At 36.8% G+C, this 14,076-nt stretch overlaps 1 protein-coding gene across 7 annotated transcripts; it reads right to left on the bottom strand.

The window, feature by feature from the left end:
* Window positions 1–4,463: 4,463 nt before the first annotated feature.
* LOC148846453 (DCD (Development and Cell Death) domain protein) lies at window positions 4,464–12,185 on the bottom strand. 7 transcript variants are annotated; one of them, XM_088952972.1, is made up of 5 exons: window positions 12,022–12,185; window positions 7,738–7,814; window positions 6,779–7,082; window positions 6,524–6,640; window positions 4,464–6,424 (listed from the first exon to the last, which is right to left on the bottom strand). In XM_088952972.1, exons 3-5 carry the CDS (start codon window positions 7,061–7,063, stop codon window positions 4,847–4,849), a joined length of 1,980 nt encoding a protein of 659 aa, XP_088809098.1. In that variant the 5' UTR covers window positions 7,064–7,082; window positions 7,738–7,814; window positions 12,022–12,185; the 3' UTR covers window positions 4,464–4,846. The 7 variants fall into 7 exon arrangements, with proteins under 7 accessions (XP_088809098.1, XP_088809105.1, XP_088809103.1 ...); XM_088952979.1 differs by having other exon boundaries at window positions 6,779–7,202; window positions 7,738–7,836; window positions 12,022–12,172; XM_088952977.1 differs by having other exon boundaries at window positions 7,738–7,836; window positions 12,022–12,172.
* Between the last annotated feature and the right edge of the window lie 1,891 nt (window positions 12,186–14,076).

The raw sequence follows: 14,076 nt of genomic DNA, 5'->3' as shown, positions 1-14,076 counted from the left end.
GGCAAACACTTTCTGTTGGGAGACAAGTTTCTTATACAGTTTTGCATCCTCATCACATTTCCAGTCCACACTCTGATAATGGTCCAACTCCTTCCAGACAGAAGTCAAGTCAGAGTAATATACCGATAGACACCTCTCCCCCTGTTTACAAGTAGACGACTCTGCTTGTAGTTGATAAATCTTTGCATAGTGTCATAGTTCTGAATATGTAGATTTGGCTTATTCTCAGATCTCATTTGCCGTTGCATCCCACATGAAATTCTTCCTTATTTGAGGTTGCATAGAGACTAAGAGCCAAGACATAACCATGCTGTTTTCCTGATTCCATCTATCATATACAGCACTCCTAGAGTGTGGTTCTTTAATTCTCCCATTAATATAACCTATCTTCCCCCTTGTAGTGATGTACAACTTCATCCCTCTTGACCACTCTAAGTAATTTAAACTATCAAGAGGGACAACAACCATGGGAAATGATAGGTCTACACCCCCACTCATTCCATTCAGCATTGAGGAAACTCCAGATGTAGCAGAATTTTCACCACTCATGATTTCAGATTTAAAAAACAACACCCAAAAAAAGTAACATAGCCTCAAAGAGTTATTACAGAAGGTACCAACCACTTCTAGACCTTCAGTCCACCAAAAAACTGCTGTTGCAGCACACAAACAAGGTCCTTATGACCTACGGTTTCACAGGGTTCCAAAAACAAAACTGTTGTTGCAACACATAAACAGGTCCTTATGACCTACGGTTGCACAGGGATCAAACAACCCCACAATAGAAAGGAAAGAAAGAGGTGAAGTTCACCACACATCTAATCGGTAGACCTGTAATAGGTCCAAAATCAGGGCAACCGAATAGTCAATGAGAACAAAGTAAGAAAAATGGTTACTTCAGTCAAACATTAGGGCAACCGAACTGTCAATGAGAACAAAGTAAAAAAAAGAAGGTTATTTCAGTCGAACACCAGGGCAGCCGAACAGCAAATGAACATCAGATGATAACTTCTGAAAGTTTCAGTCAAACATCAGGGGAGCCGAGCAACAGATGGACATCAGATGATAATTTCTGAGAACCTGTCACCCTCGAAACAAAACCTTCTACATGCTAGAAGATAAAAAAAAATATACAGACTTTTACATGCTGGAAGCCGAACAACAGATGGACACAACTGGAAGATGAAGAGACAGACTGCTTGAATGGAAACAAGGTTAGTAGGTGCTAAACCAACTAAAACTCCCTATGGATTTGAATGTGAAGTTGGGAAGTGACATAGGTGAATTGTTTGATAATCTTGGAAAGTATAGAAGGCTAGTGGAAAAACTGAATTATCTAATTATTACTAGGCCTGATATCCCATTTGCTATTAGTGTGGTAAACCAGTTTATGCAGAGTCCTCGAGTACCTCACTGGGATGCAGTTCTTAGGATTGTGCAGTATTTGAAGGGAGCTCCAGGTCGTGGATTATTATACAAACCAGGAGGTGATCTTGAAATAGTTGGATACACTGATGCAAACTGGGTTGTCTTTGTATTAAATAGAATATCTACTACAGGTTATTGTACCTTTATTTGAGGAAACCTTGTGACATGGAAGAGCAAGAAGCAGTGCAAAAGCAGAATACAGGGATATGGCACACACTGCATGTGAACTAGTGTGGTTGAAGAATCTATTGCAAGAAATCGAGTTCTCAATAAGCAAACCCATGAAACTATACTTTGACAGTTAGGCTGTAATTCACGTATCATTCAATGTAGTGTTTCACGAGAGAACTAAACACATAGAGGTAGATTGCCATTTTGTAAGGGAAAAGGTCATCAATGGTGTGATAAGAACAGAGCATGTGAGAATTAGTGATTAATGGGTAGATCTGTTCACAAAAGGGTTAAGTTCGGGAAGAGTAAACTATATATGTAATGAACTGGTATTATATGATATATACTCTCCAGCTTGAGGGGGAGTGTTGGAGTCGACTAAACAGGGGTAATTTAGTTTTTGTATGTCTCTTAAATAGGGGCATTTCTGTCTTTGTATGCCTGTTTATTAATTCAAATCGAATGTTCGACTCAGTAGTACTTTAGGACTACTTAGTTCGACACTATTCTTCTTCCTCCTTCCCTCATCTCTCTCTCTCTCTCTCTCTCTCTTCTTTCTTCTCAGTTCGACTGAATACAAACACTTTTCATTAGGGCTGTGCATTCGATTTGTTTGGTTAAAAACCAAACCGACCAAACCGAACAAACCGAATTTTATAAAACCGATCTACTACATTGAAAAACCAAACCGAAACCGAACTTCACCTAAACCGATGAAATTGAACCAATTTTTTTTTCGGTTATTTCGATTGATTCAGTTAGAACCGAATTTTTGCCATTCATGGACTGTAACTTTTCCTGCACCAAGTTTTTGGATCTCCTAAGCTTTTCTTGCACTTCCATTCAATGATTTTCTTTTTTTAAGATAAAAGCATTCTAAGCTTTCTATCTCCAGTTCTCTGGTTCTCCCATAGCTGAAATATACCAATAGTTGTGCAAAAAATGAGGTAATTTCATTCCATTTCAGCCCTTTGTTAAATATACAAAAAATGGGTAGAAACAGAAATTGTTGGCCACCCAATTCCTAAATCCTACTCTGAACTGAGTAATTGAACTTTCCAACTCCACTATGATACGAACACAGGCTTAAGAAGTTCCCTAATCTTGTCTTCAACTTTACGCTCTGAAGTCTGAACCGGTCACCGTTGCTGCCTTGCTAGTTGCCAGAGTATCACTTGCCGCTGCCGCTGGTGAGTGACACTGTGAGAATGACTGAGTGGTGCGGCTGCCGCTGGTGCCAGACCTAACTCCGTAGAGAAGAGAAGACGAAGAGACTCAGAAGTCACTAAGTCATAGACTTAGAAACGAAGAGAAGAGTAGAGAAGATGAACTCTGAAGAAGTGAAGACTAAAGAGTAGAAGACGCAGTGGCGAGTGGGCAAAACCGCAAAGGGAATTGGGAAGGCCGAAGGGAGATAGAGATTGGAGTGTTTTGTGTTTTGGGAAGGCCGAAGGCGTAGACTGGAGGGTTTTGTCATGTTATGGTCTAATGGCGTATATAATTACAACTTACTAGTTCGGTTATTTCGATTAACCGAACCTCTAAATATCAGAACCAAAACCGAAACGAAACCCGATTATACTAAAACCGAACTGAACCATTTAACCCAAAATAATCAATCCGATAAAACCAAAACCGAAATTTCGATTCAGTTATTCGGTTTCAACCGAACTATGCTCATCCCTACTTTTCATGGCACTTGCCACTCTTTTTCCACCCATGCGAATGGCCTGGTAGACGATGAGTGTGGCGTTTGCCTCTTTCTTGAGGAAGGAGCATACCAGAACTGCTACCGCACATAGCACCAATATTGCCCTCATCATGGTCAAGGCTCTTGCAAATGATGATCAATGTAAGTATGTCCTACAAGGAGGCAAATTAAAAGCTTCTTATTTGACCACCCAAAAGGGAGGAATTCGGAATTCCTATCTAGCTAGCTATTAGAATTTAGAAGACGGGCCTCGCTTGCAGCTTTAGGAGGTGGCAAAGAGGGTGTCGGAGACAGACGAACGTAATCCGTTCTGGCACCTGCGCCAATGTATTGTTAAAGGCCACACCAACACATCCAGGAGACCTACCAGCACAACAAACAGGAAGTAGAAGCCACCAGCAAGACTTTTGCTAATTTCTTTTCTCATAAACTCGAATATCAAGTTCAAACAAAACAAAGGGTTGATCGAGTTGCAAACGTGTCGCATTAAATAAGAAACAAATCAACATTTTACACAAAAGGAGCAGTTTGTGAAGAAGAAGAAGAGGAAGAGGAGGATGCCAAGAATGTACCGCCAGAGCTGTCGCTACCGATGGCTTCCGAATGGGTAGGGTTCGATGGAGGGGAAATAGAAAATGAGAGGGAGGATTCAAATAGAGAGAAGTTTTAATCAGCTTTTTGTCATTTTGCAATCCGATTCAACTGCACACTGCAGTTAATGGCCAAAGGTTTCGCCCAGACGAAGACGATGTGGTCGTTTCTCATTGATGGGTTCATGCGTTCTGTGAGTGGAGGAGAAATTGAACAGAGAAGTTTTAATCAGCTTTTTGTCATTTTGCAATCAGTTCAACCTCAACCATACACTACACACAACATACTACAGTTAGTGGCCAAAGACCCGTTAACGTTAGCTTGACGTGGTTGTCTCTCATTGGTGGGTTCATGCGTTCCGAACGCGGACTCAACAACTAGTTCCCTGTGCAAGGTTTAAAGAGAACTGTTTTGGTGTTGCAGGATAAACCCCAAGAAACTTTAATGAGCAATTAGTTTTAGTATGCTGATATGATCTAATGCCAAGACCGGTATATAGGAGATTAAATCCTAGGATGCAGATCTGTTCTTTGACAATCCAAAAGACCCACTGAATATGAGATTCGACCATCAAATATAAGCGTGGTAAAGCTCTGTCAATTACATATTCTAGGAATCATGTTACACAGTTGCAATCCAAAAGCAATATTACAGCCATTGATCTTGAAAACAAGATAAAATAAAAGAGAAGCCTGTACATGTCCTTGAACAGTTAATCAGCTCATCAAAGATGGCAACAATAATTCCCTAGTATGAGAACCAAGACTGAATAATTTCTCTCCAAAAGAGAAGAGAATAAAACAAGAAAAGAAAACGTGGTTACTAATCCAGCCTTGCTCAGCATGAACCAAGAGGCATTTGTGATGTTTGTTGTATACTGGAATCCCTATTACATGTACCTTCCATTTTGCCAAGATTGCCCTGAGATCCAACTGGGCAAACTACTTAAATACCAAAATCTTGGGATGACCACTTTCCATTGTCTTCACCTTTACTACAACCCGGCATATTGCAGATTTTTTTCAGTGACAGTTGGGCAGAGCTAAGAAGGTACTCAGGACTAAAATGCTCTTGCGATGACCCCTTAGCTTGGCAATACTCATTGGTTGAATCATCTTCGATTTTTCCACTGGCACATGCTGGAGGGATAACATTTGGCACCCCAACTTTCTGAAGCAAATTTTTGTCGCCATCGCCTTCACTTTTGAAAGTCGACTCACCACTTCCAGCATTTTCTTCACCCCTGTTACCAGAGCAGCGGTTGCTGATGATGCCATTTTTACAAGGAGATACATTACTGAAGGATGGCCTCACTAGTTTTCTCCTCTTATGCTGCTTAACTGGAACATCCATGCTCTCTGCACAATCAACACACTTGGCCTGAGTTTCATCAAGTGTCTTCCGCATTTCACTACGACGTTTGAAATTCACAAGGGGAATCTCTACATAAATTTTGTCATCACCCCCAGTCTGTTCATCAAGTTGAACAGCATCAATTCTCTTCATCTTTGTTATTATTTCCTTGTTTTCATCATCATGCTGTCTGATAACTTGTTTAATTTTTCTTGCATTTTTCCTCCAGCATTTCCGATTCTTGTGCAATGTTTCCATAAGTTCATTAACTGATGTATTCTCAACAGACAGGCGGGAAAATACACTGGCTCTCTTATTCTGGGTGTCGGACTGGATAGAAGCATGGTAATGATTATCATAGATATCTGCAAAAAAGTCCGTTGTTTGAGATTGCAGAGCAGTTTTTTCTAGAAAACGTGGCTGGCAATCATTAGGCAATGGAATGGGGGCGGTTGAAGCTTCTCGGGTTGAATGATAACTGCAGTCTCTTACATAGGTTGGAGTTAGATCCTTGTCTGAATTTAATTCAAAGGATGGAGTGTTCATATTCTCCCTTGACAAACCCATGGTAGTTACAGAGGGCTCATAGGAGGATAAGCCTCTGTATTGCTCAAGGCCACTTAACGTCACAGGACAGGTTTTGATATACTCAGCAACACTGGTGTGCTCATAATGACAAGGAGAAAGAGGTAATGGAATGTAGCCTTCAGAATCTATTGTGGCATTTAGGTTATCTTCATAGGATCTAATCTTTTTTCTGGATAAAGGGAAGAGACTAATGGGAGGAGCTTCTGGATTACAAGGATAATTAGTGCAGACAGGTTGGACTGCATCCCCGTGAGATGTTGAATGTTGTTCCATTGAACTGGGTAATGTAGACAAATGTTGAGTTTGAACTATAGAATTGTTTCTGTCTACAATATGTTTGTTAAAACAACCAGAAAGAAGGTTAGGTCCATGTAAATCAGGATACCTTGTCGAGTTCACAGGCTCAATACCTCCAACTGTGTTAAGTTCATTTTCTACACTACCAGTTGTTACAAATCTGCCATTCTCAGTTACTGTTACTCTACCCAAACCAGACTTGTTGACCTTACTTCCTATGGAGAGAATCCGAGGCCGTTGGACTTCAATTTTTTTGGTATTGAATAACCACAAAAGCTTGTGAACCTACATATTTAAAACAAAAATAAATAAATAAATAACTCAATTTCATCTGTGCTACTCCATCAATATAAGATTCTACAATTTGACAGGGCATGAGTAAACCTGATCTTGAGAAAGACCAAAGTTAAACTTGTATGCTTCATAGTAGTTATCTTTGATGGCATCACGGAACTCATGTTCTGACAGTGGGTTACATTTCCAGATAGTAGTGAAATGAATCTGCACAAGAATAGCATGCAGAAAAAGGCCAAATCCATTGAAATATTGAATTGCCATCATATGATAGAAGATTCCCAATGCATTTCAAGAAGGAAGAAATAAAAAAAAATGAGGAAAAACAATAAAACACCTACGTACCTGAGCAGAGAATTGCTTTCCTGATGAACGGAATGCATGTGGAGCAATGTTTATAGCACCATCTGAACAAGCCTCAAACACCCCATACAGTTTCCTCTTCTCATATTCAAAGAGAAATAATAACATTCCAGCCTTAACTTGCTTCACAAAGTCAGCTCGATTAAAAGGAAGTCCAAAAAGCTTCTGCTTAAAACATTCTTTCTTTGTAGCACGGTTGGACATGAAGATTGCACCGTACTCGGGAACAATTCCAGAAACACTGTTCTCCTCTTTATGAAATTCCATGGATGTCCTTGTGAAGAATCTATCAAATTCAATAATGACAATGACAGCTAGGACATATAAAGGTGCCTAGGATGCAGTATTATGTTTTGGAAGGCAAACAGAGCAGCTGCACTCCAATCCATCAGAAACCAAACTGCCCCTGCCCCCACCCCCCCCCCCCAAAAAAAAAAGAAAAAATAATGATAAAAGGAAAAAGGGAAAATAAAACAACGAACACAGATATGCCTTCATCCAGGTATCATAATGTGACAAAAAGTACCATGGTGTGATGTGCTTTCGTTTACCCTAAGAGCGTCCATGCCAATATGATATGCCATGGGAATTAGTAGGGGATGTGTGTTGGACACACCAAAGCCAAACACCCAACTTGTACAGTTGCAAGTTTTCAAGAACCGTATAGACATCCAATATTCATGTCCAGAATATGTTATCATCCCATGTTCCTTCAACCATATACATAATTGTTTAGTTTATTGTATATATATTAATTGATGTATGTAATTATGTATGTATATTTGTTTTGTGTGTTTGAATATGCAAGATCTATGTTAGTCAATGCAGCTTTCCTGAATACTAATACCGATAATGGAATGCATTTCAGTCATTAAATATACGTTGCTTTCTTGATAGGGGATCATATATTTTATTGTTCAATGTACGATATGCCCATTTACCTGTATCTTGCAGGTGGACTAATCTTTGACAAGCTTCCGTATCCTGAGATTTCAGCGTCACATAGATCTAACACTACCTGCTTCAGACACCCAACCCAACTGTAGTGAAGCGGTAGTTAATTCAAAGCACAGAGCATGGTGCAATTGTAAAAATAATATGGAAATGTATAGAAGTATGAATATTGTAAAAATTGCATGAAAATGAAAAAATGCTTTATTGGTAGTTAAAGAAGCAAATCGTCATAAACAATGCCAGATACAACCAAGCTCAGGAAAGAGCACACTGTGATAAAATCAATTGTCTGCCTTTGTCTTTCTATTAGCAAGAACATAATAGTACATTAACAAATTATTAAAAACAGCAAAAAAAAAAGAAAACAATTTCAAAAGTTCAGTAAGGATGCCATCTGATCTTTGGGCCAATTGAATGAGGTGTCCATTCTTGTTGCAGATCTAGCCTCCCTGAGAAGATATCATAGGGACCAATGGTCAGTATCTGCATCAACTCACCCCTTGTGAATCCCCCTAAGCTTCTAATTTGTTGTAACCCAGGAAAATACTCAACCTCACCCACTGAAGTAAATACATAAAAGTTCAGATTGTATGGAATCTCCAGTGCCTATAGGTCCAAAATACACCCTAAATACATCTTCCACATGGTTTTTAGAAGCACCAATAACTCCTGAAGGATCCTCAAGTAAAATCAATTGTTTATCATCAAATTACATTCATGATAAAAAATATGAGAGTAGCAACAACTTTCTGGATACCGACCAAAAGCCTCATTAAATGGACCTCTCCTTTAAACCCAACACAATAAAAATATATTAGATTAGATCGTTGTCCTCTATGAGACGATCTCTCCTTCAAAACCTTAGGTCCATGGTCCCATTGGGACAACTAAAATATTATTGCATAATGCATACATAATAAGTGATGCATATTACTTTAATAATTTGTTTTCTCCTATCCATGTGTTGCACTTTCTACAATAGTTAACAAGCTTTTGACTAAAAAAGAATAACTTTAAGATCCAACATTATTTTGCAATGAGCATGAATTGTCCAAAACTTTTAATTTTTCAATGCATATTTCCATTTATTTGTCTAAAAAGGAAGTAATAAAAGCAATTATCAGTTGCTAACAACTTAACACCCTTTCTTATCAAGGGTTTACATAAATGTAAAGTAGATTTAAAAAGCAAGTCATACTTATCAAGGAGAAGGAAAAGGCAGTAAATTTAAATAACAATGCCAAATATGTACATATTTGTAAAGTAAGTTCCTGCAGATGCACGATTTTCTTTTTCTTCTCTTTTGTGAAACGCACATTATGTAAAAGTAGCGCTAAAAAAGCAATACTGTCCTGTAAACATGCAAAAAGCAGCAAGAATTGTTTACAGTTGGAAGTTGGAAATACTGATATATCTACATTGTAAATGAATTCAAACTTATCAAACAGCTTGAGCCAATCACCCATTTAACCCCAGCTGGCATGTTAAAGAAGCAAGGAGCGGCAAGGTTCAAGTTCCTTAAACACCAAAAATTGCAATATATATATAGTTAAGTGTTGAAGACCGCTGTAGCTATACCATTCAACAATAAATGATTAATAGATAAAAGTTATGCTTACATTTCTTTCTTTTTTTGACAAGAATGTTATGCTTACAATGAATAGATCAAATAAATTGACCTCAACCTCTAAGATTGTACATTTCTATTTCAGTGAACCTTTTGGACCCTACTGGGATGCAATATGTCAGAGAATTCACTGATGAAAAAGAATGCACAAGTATGCATGCACCAGTAAGTCAAGCAAAAGATACAGGCATAATTCTAGTGCACATGTACAACACGTATATGAATACTTGATCCATTCAACATGGATAGTTCTGTCTTTTTGTATTTCAGCAAAGAATTTGAAAAACAGAAATTAAAGGATAATTTTGAAACAAAAGTTCCACAAGTTCATATATAAATGAACAGGCTTACAAACACAGATACACAAAGACACACCTATAGCTGGATGGATGGATGGATCAATGGGTTGTCTAAAGGTAGATACATGCACATAAGCAAACATACGAGCTTACGTGTCTGTATTTTATCATTTTTATTAGAACCAACATTATTAATACTCAACTCAGCCTTAATCCGAACTATATGAGGTTGGCCCTATCCTGCAGGTCCTGCTGTTTTGCTCTATCAAAATCCATGTTTTCTGTCAAATTATTAGCCCCAATCATCATTATAAATATACCGTAGCCACTGTGTTTACAATGACCACCCAATTTATATTCCTTCTCTCTCTCATTCTCTCTTGTTTCTTCTGTTTCATAGTTTGGTTTAGTCAAACCAGTGATTTAAATGTGACAAACACAACCAAAGCACAACGAGTTCCTAAAGCCAATGATGCATAACAAGGCATGTACATGAATGAAGCCAGACACTACTTTAAGAAAAACTTAATAGCAAGGGAAAAAAAATCTAATGTCTTAAAGAAATAAATATTTCAAAAAGTCTATCAGCTTAATTGTAACATTATCATGGAATAAACTATTTGAGGTCTAAAAGGCGTAGCCACAACCTAGTATACAGTGATTTACATATTCAAAACATAGCAAAAGGCCAGGTAAGGCACCATTGGATTCAACTGAGGCCCCAACGGTCAAACCCATGATAAAGTTATCTTTAAATTCTTTTAAGTTCAGCAACCTGAGAATTAAAATTGCCTTAGAGTTCATTCATATGCAGTTATCTTGCCTAGTTTCTGTGCCTGCACCATAAAATATGCTAGCTAAATCAATGCTAAAGTTATGTCCTTTTCTCAAATAAACTAATATTATCATTAACCAATATCTTCCATTTGAGATGAAACATTGCATCTCAAAATCACCCTACAGGATAATTACCCAATGTTGGTCCCATTATAACCTAACTTTTGGCATTTTCTTGCATAAAGTGTTTGATTTCAGACATGAACCAGCACTCACACTTGTCAGCCCAATATCTTATCATTGCACCAATCCCAAAAAAGGTCCCTAAACCCACATCAATCCCCAAAAAAGGATGAGAAAGAGAATAAGGTAAAGATCCAGCTTTTCTCATAAAATCACTTTGTTTAACCCCATCTCTCATCCTAAGAATGATCCAACAAATTAGCCACACTCGGCGTAGAAAATTGTTACATATCACCAAAAGATGACAACTTGGCCAATCCTAAACTCAAGCATAGTCCAATGGCTAAACTTTTTTTTCTTTCCATGTTATGTCTCTGTAAGTTCTAAGAAGACATGGGCAGGGAGTTGGGTGGTGGACCAAAGGTTAGGTTAGGGAGCATCTATCTTATTTTGTCAACCTAGTGCCTTTTTGGTCCACCCGTTAAGACAATTCACCAATCTATCAACTTAAGAAGTCCTCGCAAGGCCTATGATCTGCCCTGTTTAATTTTCACAGGCTTTTTATAAATGTATAATTTTCAAGGGATTAGTAATCCACTTCCAAGCAGCACATTACTTCTTTTGGGTGGCATCTCACAGATTCAGACCTAGGGCTGTTCCCTGAACACATTACAGCTTAACACAAATCAGATAATTGGTCAGAGTCAGAGAGCTCATATCCCAAAACAAAAGGGTCAGAAAGAAGCTAATACAACAAAGCCAAAGAACAATGTCATACAAAAAATCAACAATACAGAGAAATCATTAAAAACAATATATATATATATATATATATATATATATTTATCCATATAATATTGTAAACTAATACAAAGTAGAGTTTCGTATTTCAGTACACAGATGATGAATGTAAGCAGCCTCTATTGATACTTAATATAATTAGCACTTTCTGCCTGATATAAAGTTTTCTCATAAAAAATCTATTCGTACCCTTACCCATGTGATATAATGTGAAAATCCCATATCATTAAAGATTCAAAGAAAGCGCACGAAACACTATCAACAACAATAGAGATAGAAGAGACGATTAGAATTAAAACCACGGAATCAAAAGCGAAAACAAAACACGTAAAAGAAACAGCAGACAAACGAAGATCAAAACCTAAAGAGACATACATAGAAAACATATAGCCCCGTAACCCCGTTCCCTTCGACAACCGCCATTCGATAACAAGAACGGATGCAGAACAAAACACAGAAAAATAACAGGAGACCCATGAAGCATAGACAAACAACCATCATCAATCATTAAGTGGGAAACAAAGCAGATTCCGCATCTAAACGAAAACGATGGGCAAAAAATCAATAGAAAGATCCAATATTACCCGCAGAAGCCGGTCCTATGATTCGAAGCCAATTTGTGTACAGTGTGTGGTTCCACCACACTCGCTGGCGATTATTTGAGAGAACGAGAAAGGAACTGTAAAACGAAACGTCTCTTTTAAGCATGAAATGCGGTTTCCAGAGTTTCTATGGGTTTTATATGCGAAGGATGATGGCTCTGCAAATCTGCAGTGATATGGGAACGGCGGGTGTGGAGGACGTGCCAACGTGGCAGGGTCGGTAGTGCACTAGTTTGGTTCCTTCGGTAGTCGGTACTCGATATCCGAAATTACTAAAATAACCTTACCGTTTGCCTTGGAAAAATTAGGAGAGGAGAGGAGAGGATTTGTGAATTAATGGCAAATGAAAAAAAATTACTTTATTATTTATCACCACTAATTTTATTATTTTAAATTATATTAAACTTCATTCTCATTCTGAGTGCTTATTTTTATTGATTGGTGATACCCATCTACTTAGGAATTTAAAAGAAAAAAAAATGAAATTTATGATACCCATAAATTGTATTAGTCCTTATTATCCTTAATTGTAACTTATTTGTATTAACTTTTATTATTTGTCTTATTTATAAAACATGATATTTTTTATACTACACTTTGTATATGATATACATAATATTCTTGATATTTGAGAAAATTTTATTAATTTTAAATAAAATTTTATTAATTAAAATTCATTTATAAAATATAAGAATTATCAAACTTAGTAGCAAGTGATATAAGTAATGCAAATTTATTAGTTCAATTGATGTAAAGTTAATATTTATAAATTTTTTTAAACTTAAGTTTCTTTAAGAAACAATTAAAATGAATAAAATATTAATAGAATTGCATTTACCAATAAAATTAATAAAAATAAAAAATTGATTTAAAATATATTTAATTTGAAATCTATTTAAATTCATTTAAATAGCTCAATACCAATATATTATGGTTTTAAAGTTTTGAAGTTAATAAAATTTTAAAATTAATGAGTAAAAATATAACTAAGAACAAAAGTAATTTAATTTTGTATCACCTTGTTTTAATTAAAAAATATCATAGCGCTCCCTTTGCTTCAATTTAATTTAATGAAGCTAGTGTATCACAATGTCCCATGCGATGCACATGTAATTTTATTAACTTTAATTTTTTTATAAATATTAAATGTATTTATTTATTTATTTTTATTTACATTAATTTATGATTCCTTCCATTGTTTTTTCTTAAGTTAAATGATGTAAGGTTTACTTTCCCTCTTAATCCCTTCTATCATTGTATTGGATAATAGGTTTTCACGTATTATCACAAAATTTAATCAGACTCCATCAATAGACTAACAGAAATGGGTCCGGATGTATTAGACATGTTAGGTAAACACAATGAGTGAGCACGTAATAACTATGTGACACATGTCCTGATTAATGTACCTTTTATCCAAACGTTTTTGTTTCGTTAGATAAAAAGTATCTATTATTTTATTATCTTTGTCAAAATAATTAAAAATAATTGAGATGATGGAAAATTTCTATTTTAATAGAACAAAAACATTTGGATGAAAGGCACATTAATTGGGACATGTGTCACATGGCTATTACGTGCTACTCATTGTGCTTACCTAATGTGCCAATTACATCCAGACCCAACAGAAAACGTCATGTGCATAGTGCCCACCACTATTTTGGATCTACTCCTTAGAGTGCACCTCACACCAACTTTACACACACACACACACACACACACACACACACACACACACACACACACACACACACGTTTCAGCCATGCATTGGGGAGAACATCTCCCCATGAATACAAATTTACAATTTTGAAGATATTCCAAATGCATAGCTGAAATGTGTTGTGAGATTGATGTGAGATGCACTCTATGAGGAATAGATCCAAACTCGCCCACCACCATTCCATTGGGTTCTACACCCAATTGAGGTGATCGGTTGTACTAGGTTGGCGTGAGTGGCACAAGGAACGATGACAAAAACATCTAGATCATTAACTAGGAAGGCGACCTTGAAATTTTGAATTACCTTGGAGGAATGT

Source organism: Nelumbo lutea, chromosome 7 (assembly GCF_056320005.1).
Source record: "Nelumbo lutea isolate HS-2025 chromosome 7, American lotus-T2T, whole genome shotgun sequence".
Classification (NCBI taxonomy): Eukaryota; Viridiplantae; Streptophyta; class Magnoliopsida; order Proteales; family Nelumbonaceae; genus Nelumbo; species Nelumbo lutea.
This window is presented reverse-complemented; position numbering and strand designations above follow the sequence as displayed.